Raw genomic sequence first — 20,896 nt, forward strand, 5'->3', positions numbered from 1 at the left:
AAACTGAGTATGTTGCACTAACAGAGGCTGCTAGGGAAGCTTTGTGGCTGAAGGTATAACAAAAGAGTTGAGATTGAGTTGTAGTGCTCCTACGATATATTGTCACTCTCAAAGTGAAATACATCCATATAGAAATAGTGTTTTTCATGAAAGAACAAAACATATAGATGTTAGGTTACATTTCATAAGGAAAGTTTTGTCTAATGGTCAAAATTCTGAAGAAAATTGCTTCAGAGATCAATTTTACTGATGTTTTGACAAAAATTGTTTCATTAAACAAGTTTAAAATTACCTTAGACTTATTGCATATTGGAAGTGTATAAACTGTTTTTGCAGAGGTGTTTTTCTTGGTTGAGTTCATAGTTTTGAGTCTTACAGTTTTCAACAAGGTGGAGTTTGTAATATTTTGTGTCTCAAACTATAAGGGCATATATGTAATTTTGCATTAAAGAGTGCATTAGTCATTTCAGTGTTTAAGCAAGGGCAGTCTAGTCATTTGCATTTTCACTTTTTTGATTTAAGTATAAAGTCTCTCTTTCATTGTGTATTTCATACGGAGAAAAAGGGCACTGTATATTCTTCTTCTCTACTTTGCATTTGTTGGCACTGTACTAGGGTTTTGGCTTTTGAGTTTAATTAGTGACGTCTTTCCAGTGAAGTCAGAGCCTATTTTAACTTTGTTTTACCTCATATATAGTATTGTATATTGTGTGGTTCTACAAAGGTTGAGAGTCATGTATTTGTATTCTTATAATCAAACTTGATAAATAGTAGATTCGATTAGAGTGTCACCTTTGCCTTGGATATAAGATTTCTTTATGAAATCTGAACCAAGTATATTGTGTTGTTATTATTTCTTTCTATTTCACTCTGATATTACTCGAATTGAAAGATCTTGGGGTTCAAATCTATAACAAATACAATACATTAGAAGGTACAAAATACAACTTTGAGAATATAAAAGCTACAGTCATAAACACGAGGATTTTTTTACACTGAGAAATCCCTAAAATATCCTCACATGTTCTCCACGTTTGCAGTGTAAATTAGAAAATATTGTGAACATTAATCATTAAATAATGTCCATGCATTTGCAACTAACGAAGTTCTAGCGTGTCATGATTCCTTTGTGCACACGAATGCATTTCTGCATCAGGTTTTATCCATCACTTCTAATCTCATTGTCATAAGTAGTTGCACTCACACTAGAAAACAAATCATGAAACTCCACAAATTCATACACCTTGGAGGTTTTTGTCTACTGTTATATTATTTTTCATTTTTATCTCTTTATGTGTTTCACTTTTCTAAGAACAAAATCATTTTCAAATTGTTCTAGTTGTATAATGAGCTTCAGTCCACATCTGTACTTGTATTGCGTAAATACCTTAGGCTTGTGAACATTTTGGAGGGTGTAGTCATAAAGACAAGGAGTGATACTAATAATCTATTTGTTGTCATACATTTCTGCATCGGTAACAATGACTGGTTTGTGAGAAGAAATGGAGCAATTTCTTGTCCAACCATTATTAAACTTGGAAGCTCTGCAACTGTGGGCAAGGAGGAGTTAAGTTTTGCAACTCTGAGAAAATCATATCATATTTTCTCAGCATCGACAAATGAGAATAATTGAAAACTTTTCTTTGCTGTACTGAAACCTTGATTCTACATGTTTCTTTCTATGTCTTCTTAGTAATCAAACAAAACATCACTGAAATTGATTAAAAAACTCTACCAATCAAAAATAGTCTCACTAATTCCCCGAAAAATTCATAACTCACACTCAACAGGATTTAAGGAATGTCCAATAGAAAATGAACAAACAAATTTGTTAACTTCAAAAATGATTCTCAAGCAGGTTAGCAAGCAAATACAAATGGGACAAGATAAACAAACAGATTTCCAATTCAAAATAAGCAAAAACTACGAAGACATTCTCAACTTCTTATTAACAAGGTCGACAACAATGTGTTAGGGTTGCAAAAGGGCATCAAATTTTATCAATATTCAACTTCACAAACATGTAACAAGCTGAAATTTCTAAAACAAGAAACATAATATCCAAAAAAATCCACCGGAAAAAAACCGAATGAAGGAGACAAGATTAAGAAATTTATCAATTTCTACTCGATTCTCAGTTAGATATTGTCTCTTATCATAGTAGGTCAGCCGTTTGTCCTCTCGATTCGTCTATTGGGCTCCGTCGGTCAAATTTCATCTCTCCCCATCTTCTGTCAATCCTTCGTCCTCTCGGTTGTTGTTGCATAGTCTCATGTGTTCCTCTCGGTTGGTCACCACTTGCTCGGTTGTCTCTCAGTTATTGCAGATCATTGATTTTGTAAGATTTCAAGACTAATGCTTTGGGTTGGGAGAGACTGAAGTGGAGCTGGTGAGTGGAAATGATACTTTGTTTTTGTATTCGCACTAAATGATGTTGATTTGAGAATTACTTGACATAACCTGGATTAGATTGCAAACAAAATTTGAACCATCTCTTTAAATTAATTGGAATTGGATATTAAATATTATTGTTAAATATCGAAGAGATGTTTAAAAAAAATGAATTAATTAATTATAAATAAATAAAGTAACTCTGAACTTAAAGTCCTAAATGTGTTTGATATTTTTAAATTAAAATACAAATTAATTATAAATTATAATAATTAAGTAGTAAGTTTTAATTCATTTATTCATTAGTAAAGAAATTGAATCATATTTATTAAAAAGAAATGTTAAATATACAAATTAATTAAATAAACAATTTCTTATAAATTGATGTGAAAATTTGTACATATTGTTTTTCGTTTGCATGCATAATATTATTAGTTTTTTTTAATTTTTTATCAAATGAAATTAAATATACAAAAATTTAATTAAAATAACTTAGTCACTATTCATTACGTCCAATTATTGTTCATCATATTTAGTGATTGTTTATCATGTTTAGTCACTATTCATCGCAAAATTTGGAGTTGGATTTTTATCGAAAGAACATATTTTTTTTTATGTATCCATGTAATCTATAAAGTATTGACTATTGTTGTTTAACCCTAATAAAATTAAGTTATTCTAGTTAATTTACTTTAAATGTATGGGGTCCGGGAGTTGAGTGAAGGAATATTAGTTTTCTGTTGGCTAACGTAGAAAAATTATAATATGTGTAGTTGTCAACTAATTACTTTACTTTTTTGCATCTACATACCTAGTATCATATAATTTTAATAGGCTTTCTATCGTTATGAATTCCTCAAAATTTTCTCTTTTGCAATTAAATTGCTCTAGACCTGAGTTTTTCGCTTGCCAACACCAATATATTAATTGTTTGCATTTAATAAAAATATTGAAAAAGGTCCTCAAATATATTAAAGTTGGAATTTTACTTTTACCTATTGATTTATTTTTTCAATATATTGTGATACATTATATGATTATATACATTAAACAATTTATTCCCTTGGAAATGTTTGAGTATTTGCATCTTTCAAGAGACTCTCAAAGTTGAGAAACTTTGAGAATCTAGAATTAGGTGTTAACAAATTCAATAATAGTATCTTATTATCTTTAGTTGGTCTCTTCTCTCCTCTCCTTGTTAAAATATTTGAATCCAAAAGGAAATAATTTCAATGATATTATTGATATTTAAGGTAATGGGATTCCAAAATGGGATTAGATGTTTAGTTAGCCTTAAATCCCATATCAAAGAATTTCTTCTAATCCAAATTTCACTTAATTCATTTTTAACGTTGTTTAAAAATGAATTAAGTGGAGAAGAAGAAGAAGATGATGATGATACTTAAGTAGGGTTTTTTGTGTGGTATGTGATGGCATCATTATAAGAATCATGCTATTGGGTATAATTAATAGTTAATAATTGAGCTTTTTGGAGTGGTTTACAGAATCTCTTTGTTGATAATCATCTTGTCATATTAGTCCACCTGATAGATGGGTTAGTGTACTTAGTCCTTTCTCTTTTCTTGTTTGTTGTGGAATTTGTGCTTCCTTCGTTGAGCCAACTTCAAGTCTCTGCAAGAGGACTGCTTTTTATTTATTCCATTCCCCAGTCCACCAAGAAGTTTTTAATGCCCTTGTTTTCTGATATGTTTTTCACCCTTAAGTAAATCTGGAAAGAAAAATGAGAATGACTGCTATCATACTAAAGATAAGGATCTGAGAACAAACTTCAATTATAAAATTCATATTAATATATAAAAATGATTTGTAATGGCATATAATGGAAGAAATTTGTATTTCTTTATACCAGATGTTATTCAATCTGCTGCACTATATGACCCCCATTGATGGTGGCTTGCAATTAGGCAATTATTGTAACATTTCACCGTTCTCCGTGACTTGCAGCCAAACTGAATAACTTTCTTCAATAACATATTTGCAAAAATTATACATCAAAAGGCCTGATGTCCTCAAATTTGGGGACAAAAATTCCTTCTAAGCAGAGGAGATAGATACAAAGCATACACAGACTTCCAGCCACAGTTTATGTTTAACTTCATTTGTAGTTTAAAAGATTGTTTTTGAATTTGAAAATATTTATGAAATGGTAGTTTTGTTGGAGCTCTAATTTAAAACGTTTTCTTATATGATAATCAAGCTGTATCTACTTTGTTGGATTAAATATGTGGATGTCTATGTTTATTGTTTTCTTTTGTCTGAACTATTAAATATAATTCAATTAGTGGTTAATAAAAGAGGTCGTGAATTTTGTGTGTTTTTTTTTTTTTCACCTAAATACCCTTTTTGCCTCATCAATTTCTTTGTTCTGATGTAGACACATTGTGTTCTGTTGTTTTATCCTTTCAAAGACCAGTTGCAACAACATGTCCGTGTTCATGCAATGGAAGCAGTAATGGCTTGTTGGGAGCTTGAGCAACCTTTGCAAAGCTTAACAGGTATTTCTTTACTCTGGAGCTTCTTTGTGTACAATATATATCTGATGTCAATATTTTAATAAAACAATATGCTATTTGGTATTACCAACTTTTCTTAACCTTCTTTCTATCCGGTTAAGGGCCTTGTAACATCAAAGGAATTCTGAGAACTAGCAGTAGACTATAGTGGAATTCTTTTGTTTTCTGTCTAGTGTAATTCTTTTGTTTCAACTTTCAACAATTATGTATATGGAGCTTGAGAGATTTCAATCGAAATGATATGATAGCAAGTTGATGTGTGGCACTTATTGACTTATGGACTCTGTTCTAGTGAACTTATGAATATATTTTTTTGGTAAGTAACTTTTGAATAATTTTCCTACATGCTGCATAGATTAATTTTCTCACTGTAGTTTTTGTCTTAAATTTCTGATATAAGTGTCTTCCATAACTGGTAAAACCTGAAATTATACCTTGTAGAAATTATAGGACACCAACCTTTTGTTTGGCTGCAGATAGTAGCACATTTATTCATGAAATTTATACTCGATCTCTACTTTGCCTTCCTTTCTTTTATATGCTCATCTCTCCTCAGATTAGATTTAGGTCAGAGTTGTCACTTGGTACCAAACCTTGGTGTACAAACAGGTGTATCCCGTAGTGAAGGCACAAGTGCAACCATGTCAGATGATGATGAAGACCAGGCAGAGAGTGACTTAAACTTGTATGATGGAAGTTTGGATGGGACTGATAGTCTGGGATTTGGTCCTCTTGTCCCAACTGAAACTGAGAGATCATTAATGGAGCGTGTTTGGCTAGAACTGAAGCATGAGTTGAAACGGGTAAGATGCATAAATTTCTTTTGGTGGACTACTTGATAGTGCAACTAATCCGATTTCTTATTCTCAGGGTTATAAGGAGAAGATTGTAGACATTAGAGAAGAAATTCTGCGGAAGAGAAGAGCTGGGAAATTGCCAGGTGACACAACCTCCCATTGAAAGCTTGGTGACAGTCACATGCTAAGTGGCCATACCCAACTGTAAGTATATTTGTTAGTTAGTTGAGTTTGTTTTGAACTAAATCCTTTTTGGTTTAAACTAAAGTCCAACTAGATTAGGTATAGTTGGTGATGAAATGTATGGTAATCCATCAACTAAGAATCCTTTTTGCAGTAAAGTATGGTCTCAATGTACTTGTCTCAATATAAAAAGATAACTTTGATGTTTGTACATGTAATTTTTCAATTCATCAAAAAAACTCATCTCAAGTTCTCTCTCTAAAATTGTTCTCTGTACTATACTTTAGTAGTTTTTGTTTTTGCTTTTGATTGTTGAGCTTGAATGAATTCAGTTGAGTCAAAACAACATGGTATCAAAGTTGTTGAGGTCTTAAAGGGTGTGTCTCCTAAATCCTACTGCTTCAAATTTTTTCTTACCTCTGTTTCTTCTATAATCAGTTATTTGCCTATCCTTCCTGAAATGGCTTCTTCATCAACTCATTCCTCTCTTTCACCTCCATTATACAATGGTGAAAACTATCAAATTTGGGCTGTAAAAATGAAGGCTTTTTTGAGAGGATTGGGACTATGGCAGTTTGTAGAGGAAGAAAAACAACCTCCAACTTTGGGGCCAAATCCAACACTTAATTAAATAAGGATGTATGAGGAGGAATTAACCAAGGCTCCTAGAGCCTTGTCAACCATTCACCAGAGCTTAACTGATGCTATTTTCACTAAGATCATGGCATGTGAGACAGCAAAAGAGGCTTAGGATAAGTTAAAGGAGGATTCATTAGGGAGTGAGAGATCAAGATTGATGAATGTCTTGAATTTGAGAAAAGAGTTTGAAATGTTGAAGATGAAAGGATCAGAAACCATGAAAGAGTATTTTGATCGAATTCAGAATGTGGTAAATCAAATAAGACTCTTGGAGAAACACTTGAAGACAAGAGAATAGTTGAAAAACTCTTAGTAAGTGTCCCTGAGAGATATGAAGCAAAAATCACCTCTTTGGAAGATTCAAAAAGCTTCAATGAATTGACTATTTCAGAAGTGATTAATGCTCTTAAAGCTCAAGACCAGAGGAGAGCATTAAGGCTAGAGGAGCAAACAGAAAGTGTTTTAGCAGTAAAGATGCAAGAGAAGAATATAAGCACAAATTCAAGCAAAAGGCAGAACAGTGACAAGAAAGAGGATAAAAAGGAGAAAGGGAAATTCCAAGGTGATAAAAAAGGAAAGTATAATCCTTGCCTTTACTATAAGAAGAATGGCCATTCATCAAATTATTGTTGGTTCAGACCCAATGTTAAATGTAGAATTTACTATCAGTATGGTCATGTTGATCGAGTATGCAAGAGCAAACAGGGAAGCCAAAATCAATCTCCTTAACAAGCTCAAGTTGTGGAGAAACAAGAAATATCAAGTGAAAGTTTATTTGTGGCCACCTGCTATGCAACTCAAGATATTCAAACATCATGGCTATTTGACAGTGGATGTTCAAGTCATATGACTTATGATTCTACACTCCTTGCTGATTTGGATGAAAGTTTCATCTCTAAGGTTAGAATTGGAAATAAAGACCTTCTTGATGTGAAAGGGAAAGGTTCTACCTTAATAAGCACAACCTTAGGTACAAAAAGTTATCCATGATGTATTTTATATGCCTAAAATAAATTTTAATTTGCTCAATGTTAGTCAAATGATGGAAAGGGGCTACACTTTACAATTCAAAAATGATTGTTGTATTATTTATGATTCTAAAGGCATTGAAGTCATGACAGTCAAGATGAAAGACAAGAATTTTGCTATCAGTTTTGAAAATTCACATGCAAATGTAGCTAGGTGTGGCAATGACAGTTCTAGCTTATGGCATAAAAGACTGGGACACTTTAGCTACTCAACCTTAAAATCAATGCATAATGAAGGGCTAGTAACAGACTTACCTGACATAAAATTAGAAAATGGCATTTGTGAGGTATGTCAATTGGGTAAACAAACCAGACTCCCTTTCTCAAACAGCAAATAGAGATCAAAACAAAATCTAGAGCTCATTCACTCTGACATTTGTGGTCTTTTAAGCACACCTTCCTTGAGTGGAAGTAAATATATGTTTTCGTTCATTGATGATATGACTAGGTTTTGTTGGGGTTATTTTCTGAAACAAAAGATAGAAGTTTTTGAAACCTTTAAAAAGTTTAAGACTGAAGTTGAAACTCAATCAGGTTGCAAATTAAAAATGTTTAGAACAGATAATGGTTCTAAATATTCCTCAAAGACTGATGATGGAACCATCTAATTCTTTTGACATAAGTGATGATGAGAAAGAAATTCCAGAGTCTAGAATAAGATCACTTAATGATATTTATGAAAGATGCAATTTTGTGTTAGTTGAACCAGAAACCTATGAAGAAGCTTCCTGCAATCAGGCCTGGATAGAAAACCATGATAGAAGAACTCAATATGATTACAAAAAACTGCACTTGGAGTTTAGTTCAAAAACCAGCTAACCATAAAGTCATAGGTGTTAAATGGGTTTTTAGAACCAAATTGAACCCTAATAGTACAGTTAACAAGCTCAAAGCAAGACCTGTAGTTAAAGGATATCAACAGCAACCTAAAATAGATTTTTCTGACACTTTCTCTCCTGTTGCAAGGTATGATACTATAAGACTGTTAATTGCTTTGTCTGCCAAACATGGATGGAAGTTGTATCATTTAGATGTAAAGTCAGCATTTTTAAATAGCCTGCTGGAAGAAGAAATATACATAGATCAACCTGAAGGCTTTAAAATTCGAGGCAAAGAGGATCATGTATATAAGTTTCATAAAGCTTTATATGGACTTAAGCAAGCCCCCAAAGCTTGGTATGTTAGAATTCACACTTACTTATTGCAATAAGGTTTTTTTTACAGTGAAAATGAAGTCACCTTGTATGTTAAAAAGATCAATGGTGAAGTGAAAATAATTGTGTTATTGTATGTTGACGATCTCCTAGTGATAGGAGGAGATTTCTTTTTTAATTCAAAAATTCAAGCAAGAAATGCATTAGGAGTTTGATATGTCTAACTTGGGTGAGATGAAGTATTTCTTGGGCTTAGAAATTCTTCAAAAGTCTAATGGCATGTTTGTGTCACAAAGCAAATATTCCAAAGACCTAATATGGAAGTTTCATATGAATGAATGTAAGGAAGTTTCTACTCCCTTAGCAATGAATGAAAAATTAATGCAGAATGATAAAGCAGAAAAGATTGATGCAACCAAATTCAGAAGACTTATAGGCTGCTTGTTATATCTTTGTACAAGTAGACCAGACATCATGTATGCCACTTCATTGCTATCCAAATTTATGCAGGAACCAAACAACCTTCACTGGAGTGTAGCAAAAAGGATACTAAGGTACAATCAACTATGGATTATGGTTTTCAAACCATCAAGGTAGAGATCTAGTTGGATATTCAAATAGTGACTCAGCTGGCAACACTGATGACTACAAAAGCACTTCAAGTTTTTGTTTTTCATTCGGTGAAACTATTTTTTGTTGGAATTCAAAGAAACAATATATTGTAGCACAGTCAACTGCTAAAGCAGAATATGTGGCATTAGCAGTAGCAAGCAAAAAGGATATATGCCTGAAAAAGCTTTTAACTGATCTAGATCAGTCCATGGACAAAGTAGTGACAATTTATGTTGATAACAAAGCTGCCATAGCCATCTCCAAAAATCCAATTCAGTATGGTAGAACTAAACGTATTAATGTTAAATATAATGTTATAAGAAAAGCTACTAAAATAGGAGAAATTGTTTTGGAACATTGCAACTCATCAAATCAGTTAGCAGACATAATGACCAAGGCTCTTCCCAAACCTCAATTTGAAAATTTGAGGCAGAAACTTGGTGTCTTAAAAACAATCTAAAATGAGGAGTATTAGTTAGTTGAGTTTGTTTTGAACTAAATCCTTTTTGGTTTAAACTAAAGTCCAACTAGATTAGGTATAGTTGGTGATGAAATGTATGGTAATCCATCAACTAAGAATCCTTTTTGCAGTAAAGTATGGTCTCAATATACTTGTCTTAATATAAAAAGATAACTCTAATGCTTGTTCATGTAATTTTTCAATTCATCAAAAAAACTCATCTCAAGTTCTCTCTCTAAAATTTTTCTCTGCACTATACTTTAGTAGTTTCTGTTTTTGCTTCTGATAGTTGAATTGAGCTTGAACAAATTCAGTTGAGTCAAAACAACAATATTGAACTCTCTTATATGGCCATCAGTTCAATCAAAACGTTTCTGCAGGAGGAAGATAAGGCGAAATTGGTGCAAGAAACAGGATTACAATTAAAGCAGATAAATAACTGGTTTATAAACCAAAGAAAAATGAATTGGCATAGTAATCCTTCATCTTCTACTTGTTCCAAGAGCAAACGCAAGAGCTAGGCTATTAGTTGCTCTATGTTTTTTTTGTATGGAATCTTATTTGTACAACATCTTCCAACAGTATTTTGGGAAATAAGTAATACAGGTAAGTCCAGCAGTGAAAATTTTGTGTAAACAAAGAATTGAAGCATGACTACTGGGTTGCACTTCATGTCTACATCTTGGTGGGAAGCACTATCAGATAGCTTCTTACAGGCAATGCATTGGAAGGAAAAATTATGAAGACTGGTAGCATATATCTGATGAAGCTATGGAGCAGTGAAGTTGGCTGCTAGAAAAATCTGAATTTTTGAGGATGGTTTTGGTGCAGAAAGCTGAAGCTGATGTGGATTATTTTTGTAGCCTTGAAATGATGACAAACTTAACCATTTTGTAATGCTTTTGGTTAGATTGCAACCAAACCAAATTGTAGTAGCTGTGTTTGGTGTACTTTGATAATTAAGGTTTGGTTAACTTGTAAGAAATTGTACGGGTAAGCTTAATTAAAGCTGCTATTGTACATGGATTTAGTGAATTTGATGTAAATATAAATGCATGGAAAAGAATAGAAAATGTTGACTTTTCACAGCAACAAAAATATTCCGTTCCAGCTCTCCAATTTCTCTCCTCTGTTTTTGCATTTTTTCATGCTTTCTTTGCATAAAAATCTCCATTAAAAATCAACAATATCAACTTTACTAATACATGGAACCTTAATTATTCAACTAAACAAGGCTGCCTGTTTATCCTTACATTAGCATTCAACTCATACATTGATTAATTCCTATCATGAATAGGTATGCTTGAAGAGTCTGTAAAGCTTTATGATCTTAGAGGTTCAAATTTCAAGCATTATGAGATTAGAACTATATTCCTCTGGATGGATTTTCTGGATCATGTTCCTTGTAATCTGGGAAAAACCTTTGCTTTACGTGTTCATATCTGTGAATAAGAATGCCTTTTAGCTACAAGTTCTACATGTAGTTCTATCTTTTTACCGTACTCTTCACTGTGTTTCAACTAAATAGCCATGAGCAGTATATCGGAGTGATCATCAGTCCTCATTACCAAACTAATCCAATGCAAAGCTGAATTTCTCTGAAAATCACATTGAGAATTTAAACACAATTTGACATGCTCTTGATAGTTTTCTACATCAGCTTAGGCTGTGATGTTGCTATTATTTTGTTTAACTTATATAATTTCCTGAAAATTTCGATGACATTAATTCCAACTCTGTTATAATAAGTTACAAATCTGTGGGTGGCTTCTGCAATCCAATAGAGGTCAAATAGTCTGGAAAATATGATGTGACTTAGTGGAAATTTAAATTCAAGGGGAGGACTTGGAGTCTTCAGACAATTGCCTCATCTGCTTATCTCTTCTGCTAATCTGAACCTTCAGTCATTCACCAATGAACAAAATGAAAATAAAGAATTATGTATACAGTCAGCATAAGAAAAAGCAATCTAAAAGTTACGTGAAGTTGAAGATAAGGCTGTTGACTAAAGAAACTAGATTTAAATTGATCTAACAAGTGAATTGTCTAAAAGCAAACAGATCCTCTTTCAGAGGCAGGAAACCAAAATTCAACTTCTCTGGCACTTTGTTCTTCATACCCTGAGCTTTAAGAAGAAAAGGAAAGATGGTTTGGCAAACATTAGCATGATTAATCAGCTGCAGGAAACATAAAATTTAAACAGGTAGAAACACTAAATAAGTCATGAGCACAAGGAACACATGGGATTATACATCGGCCACTATAATTTCACCTTGGGATACCGCAACACCTTCCCCCAACCCAAGGTTCCAGTCATCATAAACCTGTTTACTGGCCAGGTTCTCATTGAATCTGAATGTGCATGAGGTAATGCTTTTTGGCACATATCCAGCCTGAGGAATAATTACAGGTTGATGAGACACTGATTTTTTTTTTAAATTTATTAGAGAAGACAACATCACTTTCTAAGATACTTTAAAAATTCTTTAAACTAACAAATAAAATTAACTAAGGAAAACTTGATAAAGAAATATTAGACAAAAAATACAATACTTCCATATGAAATTTTTATCTTCATCAAACTTTAAGAACAACACATTCAAACTTCCAATAATCTACACCATGGAAGAGTTTCTCTTGTAAGATTATTGTATGAAACTCACTAAACCAAATGGGCAATGGTGGAACAAGGAATTGCCCTTGCAACTTATTTAAGAATAATAAGACTAGGGAAGAACATGAAAAATACAACACATGAAGTCAGTCAAAGCCAGTTAAAAGATTGTTGGCAAGGTTCAAGTTTTGCAACGAATCTATGCTTACGTTCAAAAACCATCTAGGTATTTTTCCAGCAATCTTGTTTGAGGAAAGGTCTAGGTCCGTTAATTGATCTTGGTTCCGCAAGAAGCTTGGGAACTTATTTAGGTTGCAGGACCCCAATCCAAGATGACTAAACTTTGGAAATTCAGTATAACCATTGGTAACAATGAGCAATGAAAAATTGTTTGAAGAGAGACTGAAATATTTTAAATTTCTGAATTTAAAAGCAATCATGTCCATATCTACTGTGCCATTCAGAATGTTTGAATCAAGGTAAAGCAATTCAAGGCTCTCGAGATGATAAAGAGCGCTAGGAAATAGGCCTTGGAATTGATTTGAGTCAAGTGCAAGATTTTTCAGTTGTGTCAAGTTTCTAATTTGAGAAGGGATTATACCATTTAATTCATTTTGGCTCAAATATAAACGAGTAAGGCTTTTTAAGCTCATGACCCATGAGGGAAATTCACCAACTAAATTGGTCTTTAAAAGGCTTAAAAAAGTAAGTTTACTATTGGCCATCCAGGACAATGAATGAGAATCATAGCTTGAAAAATTGTTCATAGAGAGATCTAGTTCTTCTAAAGAAGAAAGATTTCCAAGGGTAGCTGGCAACTTACCTGAAAATTTATTGTCATTAAAGAAAAGATGAGTGATCTTGGTAAGGTTTTTTAAGGTTGTGACCCAAGAGGTAATTTCACCAACTAAGTTGATCCCTGCAAGGCCTAAATAAGTAAGCTCACTATATTGGCCCATCCATGACAATGAATGAGAATCTTGGCTTGAAAAATAGTTCATAGAAAGGTCTAATTCTTTTAAAGAAGAAAGATTTCCAAGAGAAGGTGGAATCAATCCAAAAAAAAGGCAAGAACTTACATCTAGGATCTGTAAGGAATTAAGACTCCCTATTGAATATGGAATCTCCCCAAAAAATGTCGTGTTCGCAACTCTCAATTCTTCAAGGGGGCTGTTGTTTTGAAATTTTGGCAAGGATCCAGAGAGATTTGGATTAAAACGCACACTAAGAATTTGAAGGTTGGGTAATTGGAATATCTTTGCAGGGAATTCACCTTGCAATTGACAACCCTTGAGAGATAAAGTAGTCAACGAAGATAAATTTGCCAAGATATCAGGTATCGGTGAAGAAATGTTGCTGTGACCAAGATAAAGTTGTTTGAGCTGAGTTAAATTCTCAAGTAGGCTTCTTAGACTTGGGTTTTGGAGTTTCAAGTTGAAATTAAACGTTGTGTCAAGGATCTCCAACTTTGAGAGCTCTAGCACTTCTAATGGTATTTGACCAGAAAAACTAGAATTATATAGGCTCAGATACGATAACTTGGAAAGGTTCTTGATTGTAGAAGGGATTTTAGAGCCATTGAAGTCATTATCAGCCAAGCTAAGTCGTGTAAGGTGGACAAGATGGAAGAGACTACTGCTAAAGTTGATAGAACCATAAAGGCAACTACTAGAGAGGTCAAGCTCGACCAAATGACCGGAAACCTCATTGCAGGTGACTTCGTCCCATGAGCAACAGTTTGTATTAGCTTTCCAAGATGCAACCTTGGGATAAGCAGAAGGTTCAGAGGAAGCAAACTTATTGATGATCATGCTTTCCTTGAACTGTAACAAGGCAAAGCGCTCATTTTCATGACAAAGTGATTGCACACAACAAGTGAAGCGAACAAGTACTGAAAAATAAAGGAATAAAAGCCAGAGAATTAAGCATCGAAATGAGAAGAAAAGTAATGATAACCCCATATATGATTTAGGTAAGTAGCTAGATTTGATTGTGAAGATCTTTTTCTCAAGCATGACATGAATTTATAGGCATATCATGATGGATATGCTATCAATATTATTGACTCAAATTCTAAAAAATATACAGGTGTCATAATCTTGGATTAACATGGTGGAGCCTTTTGTAATTCTAAATTTCAACTCAAGTTGCAATCAGACTCTCTCATAATAATTGTAATGTTAGTTGGATTTGCACCCAATTTTTTTGTCTATTATTTGGGCTCATTAATGACAGTTTATTGAAAATTAGGATCATTTCACATGACTTCTAAGAGAAATTTTTACGGATAGATATTAAATTGAATACAAACTTAACGCAAACTTCGAGTGATAAATGTTTGCTAAGTCTACTTGAGCTGGCTTATAATAAATATACTATAGGTATTATAAAATCATATTCATATTTATTTGGTGGTGATGAGAGTAGTTCTGACGAGAAGTAGATTGAACAAGGATAAATTTTGAAGCCTTTTAGAATTCCAAATTTTAACTCACTGCAATCAATTTAAGGGATATTTTTCAAATTAGATTGTAGACAAATAATATAGCACAAGTGTTAGAAACATTGTTTAGTTAGAAAGGGTGTGCCTTATTTCGCATTCGTTCTCATTGTATACTTACATGATAAGCTTAATTTTTTCCAAAAAAAATTATGGGTATGACAATTCATAAATAAGACAATTGGATTGAACATCTTAGTCAACAAACTTGAAATTTTGAGCAATGAGAAAAATAAAAGATTAGAAGTTTAATAGTGATGGGAAATAATAATTTAAAGTTAAAATATTTAATGTCTAGCCCCTATAAAGGTTTGACAATTTAATAAATTTAAAATTGATAGATTCAGATTACTGAATATGGTCAAGTTGTGTGGTTCAACTTTATCAAATCATGAGCTCATAATTTTTCGCCTGATTATTTAAATAAATGATAAGTTACTAATTATAAAATACAATTTTTCGCTATTTGATTGAAGGTTTTTTTAAAACAAGGTTACTAAATACAAATGCCTTGGTCGATGGTTGTTCAAAAAATATTATGTTGAGCAAATTAAAGAAATGGGCATCCTTGTATCATTCTTGCAAACATACAAGTATTGGTCAATAGTTGTTAAGATAGTCTTTTGAAATTCTACATTTGAATTCATAATGCAACCAATTTCTAATATATATAAAAACTTAAGATATTTACATTGACTCAAAAGTCATTGAAACAAAGACAAAACATGTCCAAAGAATGTACAAACTTTCAATAAATGAGAAAGTTCAATTTCTTTTCATAAAAATTCACTAATTTAGAGTTTTAAATTAATTGAAGAAATTAATAAAATGTAACTTCAAGATCCTATAAAATCGTTATTTGTTTCTATAAGTTAACCAAGATTAGACCTTAACTATTCATATATATTTTATATGTTTATATTATCTTTTGGAAAACTATAATTTAATTAATTTTTTAAAATAATATATATTTAGAAGTGGATCATTTTAATAAATTTAAACTAGACTAAACCGTATTTTTTCAGTTTAGTTTGGTTTGGTTTGAAATCTAAAATAGTTTAGTTTGAAATTTAAAAATGGTTTGATTTGAAAAAGCTCCCAAACTACACCAAATTGAACTATGCATACCCCTAGTCTACATGGTGTAAGATCTAAATTCAACTAAACTGAGAAAAGTGTATATTTTCAAAACTAAAATAGGGAAAGGGAATTAAATTTTATTTTTTTATATTATTGGTTAAATAATATTTATACTCTTGTAATTAAAATATTTTTTTTGACAATAACAATTGACGGGTATGTTTTCAAACTTAACAAGCTTAACACAAACTTCGAGTGATAAACATTTGCTAAGTCAGGGATTATTAACTCATATTTTATATGTACTTGTTGGTGATGAAATTAGTTCTAATGACAAGCGAATTGAACAAATATGAATTTTAGCGCAAAAGATACAAACACGTCAACATTAATAACATGATTGTTGTTATTTAGAAAATAACAAAGTTATAGTTGTGAAGGCTAAAAACGCCTGTGTAAATATTAAAAGCGTCATCCTTTGGCTCAATGCAACCATTCTATTTCTAAGGGAGATTTCTCATTATTTGAATCTAAGTGTCCTAATTTTGCATTAATTGTTCAAATCTTGCATTGAAATTTTGAAGCCTTTTGGAATTCCAAATTTTAGCTCAAAGCAATCAATCTAAGGGAGACTTTGACAAATAATACAGTAACAGTTTTAGAAACATTATTTAGTCAGAAAGGGTGTGCTTTATTTTGCATTCATTACATGATAAGCTTAATTTTTTCCAAAAGAAAATGATGGGCTTGACCGTTCATAAATAAGACAATTGGATAGAACAATCGGTCAACATTAAACTTGAAATTTTGAGCAATGAGACAAAAGAAAAGATTAGAAATTTAATAGTGATTGAAAATAACCATTCAAAGTTAAAACATTTAAAATCTAGCCCTACAAAGGTTTAGAAATTTAGTTGCTTCGAAATTGATGGATACAAAATACTGAAAGTGGTCAAGTTGTGTATCAGATCATGAGCACATAATTCCCCATCCGATTATTTAAACAAATAATAATTTACTAATTATTAATCACAATTTTTTGCTAATAAATTGAAAGTTTTTTCAGAACAAGATTCAAACGTGCTCATTAAATATGCAACTGATTCAAACTTTTATTCCAAAAAAAAAAAATTTAAGTTTAAATATTTAATAACATCAGTTAGCAAACATCTTGTATTATTTTTCAATTAATTTTTAAATAAAAAATTAAATGGACGAAAACAGGTTATATAATTTATATGGGTGGATTACTTGCTTTTGAAGAGATGATCTTGGGAAAATACTTCAGATGGCGGAGTGGAACATTAATTTTCAAATTCTATTTAGAAGATGCAATATAATATTTTCTTGCAAACTTACACATTGCCCCTATTATTATTATTATTAAGGAAAATATTTTCATTATAATTAATGTTTGTTGGAAAAAGACTATTTTGAGTAAATTAAAGAGATGGGCACCTGTGTAACAAGTCTTGGTCAATGGTTGTTAAGATGATCAAGACTTTTGGAATTGCACATTTAAATTCATAATGCAATCTGTTTCAAATATATATAAAAACATTAGATATTCACATTGACTCAAAAGTCTTCGAACAAAGACAAATTATGCATAGAAAATGTACAAACTTCTAATAAATAAGAAAGTTCAATTTACTTTCCTAAAAATGACATACTAATTTAGACTTCTAAATTAATTGAAAAAATTAATAAAATGCAACTTCAATCCATACAATTGAGATCCTATCATGAAAAAGACAACGCGTCTACATCTTAGATGAAAACCGTTCATCCTTAGCTGAGATGAAGATGATTTCTTTGTCTTGTCTTGGTTGATGATGGTCGGCAAGGCAAGGGAGAGATTGGAAAGGAGAGATAAGGTGAGAGAGTGGATGGCTAGCAACTGAAGGTCGGCAAATCATTGTCAGAGAGAAATAAAAAAAATCCTAAGAGATAAATTGTCATTTTTCAAACTTTGGGTGGGGAAAAATTGTGAGATTTTTAAACTTAGAGATGAAAATGTAATAAAACTTTAATTTTTTTAATTTTTTTAATAAATGACAATTTTATCCCTAACTTTAACTATTTTTTTAAAGGAATTTAACTCATAAGTGGGTGTTTAAATTTTTAAAAATTAAAGAGAGTCACTTTGGGTTTTCAGTATACCTTTGGTGGGTACAAGTCTTTTGGCCTAATTGTAATCTTAGTTGGATGGCATTGATTTGCAAACAATTCTCCATCTTTAATTTCAACTCATTAACTACAATTTATTGGAAATTAGTGTGGACATTCAAACAAAACAATTTTATAGAACTTTTTTTTCTAACAAATCTTTATCTTCGAAAAATATTCCAAAATCTTTATTCAATAAATTCATTCAAATAATTTCATCTTAACAACTATATAATATAATATAAGTTTTCTTCCATAGAAAATATCTAATTAAAACACTTTTCAAAATATTTTTGATAAAATTAATAGATACTCTTGAAATGTCCTTATAGAATCAAATCATCAAATAGTCCATTAATTTTTATAAAAAGAATTTCATAACATAATTCTTCATATATAAACATTTTGAATATAAAACACAAATCATTACATATTATGATTTCTTTTACTTAGCTTGACAATTTTTTATTACGCTTTTAAGCACCCAATGAAATAAAATATCCTCTCATTGTCCTAGCACTCATAAATCAAACTTAATACCACCAAATATTAATCTTAATAATATCTTCTAATAGTCTATAAGCCTTACAAATCATACTCTTAGTATTAAATCATAATAAACTCTATCAAAACCAACTATGCATATACAGACTATTCACTAGGCAGTTATGGTTATGATATTTTTAATAAATTAATGACTAATCATAAAGTCAAAAAATTTAGACAAATTAAAGTGACTTATAATAAAATTTTCATAAAAAATTTCAAATGAAAAAAAGTTCAATTTGATTCTCAAAACGTTCAATAAAGGATTATCAACACTATCAAAAACACCAAATCTTTACTGAATAACCCCTATTACTTGATTTTTAAAAATTTCTATAGGTATCAAAAACTTATGAAGTGTTGATATAAATGAATAAACATATAATAAAATATTTATAAAAATTTTAAGATACAATTGAGTTAAACTACTTGATCGTTCAAGAAATTCAAACAATCAAATTACTTGAAATGTAGAAATTTTTATTGAACGGTCATTATTCTAAGAATTTTAAAAATTTATATAATTACCAAAAAATTATGAAAATTTGATATAATATAAAGACATGTTGTAGAGTTTCCAGAAAATCTTTTAATTACAAATGAAATAAATTTCTTAATCAAAACATTTAGCCAAAAAATAGAATACAAACTATCCAAAATTTTCTGTTTTCAATATGCACATACACAATTTAAACCCCAATAATATGCTAACACAATTAAATCTAAGTCCAATTGTTAATTAAAATAACCCTTCTACTTCCCCTCCTTGAGTTGCAAAAGTGATGAAGAAAAAAGAAATTTTTTTTAAGGTAAATTCTTGGAGTAAAAAAAAATAAATAAAAGAAAGAAAACAACCCTTAACCTTTCCACAGTTTTTCAATTTATATACTTTCAAAAGCATGTGTACAAATTCATAAATAAGACAGTTGTAATCAATATCCAGTTAATAAACTTGAAAATTTGAGCAATGAAAAAAGGAAAAAATTAGAAATTAAATAGCTATGAGAAATAATAATTTAAAGTTTAAACATTTAAAATCGACCCCCTATAATAGTTTAGAAATTTAGTTATTTCGAGATTGACAAATATATATTAACAAAGGAAGTAAAGTCATGTTGTTCAATTTTATCAAATCAATAAGCTTATAATTCTCCATTTAATTATTCAAATCAATAAAAATTTTCTAATTCATAATTACATAATGTAAGTTTATATATCTAACCAAGGGAGTGTCCTTTATTATTATTTTTCAATTATGTTTTAAAATAAATTAATGATAAAAAATAAAATGGATGAAAAAGATTATATAATTTATATGGGTGGATTACTTGTTTTTGAAGAGATGATACGTAATTATCAATAAAATATGTCTTAAATATAGTAAAATAAGATGGTGGAACTATAATTTTCAAATTCTATTTAGAAGATGAAATATGGTATTTTCTCCACAAACTTAACGCACTGTCCCTATGGTTGCTTTGATTATTATTATTAGGGAAAAATATTTTTATTTTCTTAATAGTTGGTGAAAAAAGATACATTGAGTAAATTAAAGGATGGGCTTCCTTATAACATTCTTTCAGAGGCCGAAAGATTTATTCCCATCGAAGGTATAATATAATTTTAAACTCTCATCAATTAATTTTTAAAAATTCAAAATTTCATTTATTAACTGTTAAAATTAATAAACTTTATTAAATCTATGGTAAAAATTATCATTTAATCAGTATTTTAAAAAATATTTAAATTTATATCATTTTTCCTCCAAAACCCAAAAAATCAGTAATTTTCTCTTAAGATGAAATTTAAAAAAGTTGCATTTCTCTTCTTAAGGTTTCAAATTTTCATAGACAATTTTTTGACGAACGGCTAACTTCTTCAACATTCTCTATTCCTCTTGATGAAGTCCCTCCCTCTCTGACAACTTAAAAGGCATTTTTCCTGGCATGATTCATCGAGAAGAATCAATTTTATACTTAGATTTAATAGATTTTATTAATTTTAATAGTTTATAAGTAGAACTTTGAGTTTTTGAAATTTGACGGATAAAAATGTGGAATTACATCAAACCTTAGGTGGGAAAAAGTCTTTTGGCTTTCTTCCAAACACACAAGTCTTAGTTAATGGTTGATAAGATGATAGAGTTTTGGAATTCCAAATTTTAACTCATAATGCAAGTAGTTTCATGC

The 20,896-nt window shown here is 30.8% G+C and overlaps 2 protein-coding genes across 2 annotated transcripts; one reads left to right on the forward strand and one right to left on the reverse strand.

The window, feature by feature from the left end:
- Positions 1 to 1,502: 1,502 nt before the first annotated feature.
- Positions 1,503 to 10,319, forward strand: LOC123201174 (homeobox protein knotted-1-like LET12). Its single transcript, XM_044616649.1, is given in 6 exon segments — positions 1,503 to 1,517; positions 4,787 to 4,907; positions 5,535 to 5,728; positions 5,796 to 5,877; positions 5,880 to 5,926; positions 10,179 to 10,319. Coding segments are annotated over 6 exon segments (600 nt in total).
- Positions 10,320 to 11,370: 1,051 nt separating this feature from the next.
- LOC123200420 (receptor-like protein 7) lies at positions 11,371 to 14,383 on the reverse strand. The gene is made up of 2 exons (XM_044615587.1): positions 12,622 to 14,383; positions 11,371 to 12,191 (listed from the first exon to the last, which is right to left on the reverse strand). The coding sequence occupies exons 1-2, from the start codon at positions 14,371 to 14,373 to the stop codon at positions 12,045 to 12,047; spliced, it is 1,899 nt and encodes a 632-aa protein (XP_044471522.1). The 5' UTR covers positions 14,374 to 14,383; the 3' UTR covers positions 11,371 to 12,044.
- Between the last annotated feature and the right edge of the window lie 6,513 nt (positions 14,384 to 20,896).

This window comes from Mangifera indica, chromosome 17 (genome assembly GCF_011075055.1).
Source record: "Mangifera indica cultivar Alphonso chromosome 17, CATAS_Mindica_2.1, whole genome shotgun sequence".
Lineage (NCBI taxonomy): Eukaryota > Viridiplantae > Streptophyta > Magnoliopsida > Sapindales > Anacardiaceae > Mangifera > Mangifera indica.

Bases quoted from the DNA above. Each gene is read 5' to 3' on its own strand.
- LOC123200420 (XM_044615587.1), bottom strand. From the start codon at position 14,373: ATGGGGTTATCATTACTTTTCTTCTCATTTCGATGCTTAATTCTCTGG. The intron at 12,192-12,621 runs GTAAGCATAGAT...ATTATTCCTCAG, and splicing joins TACCTAGATGGTTTTTGAAC to GCTGGATATGTGCCAAAAAG.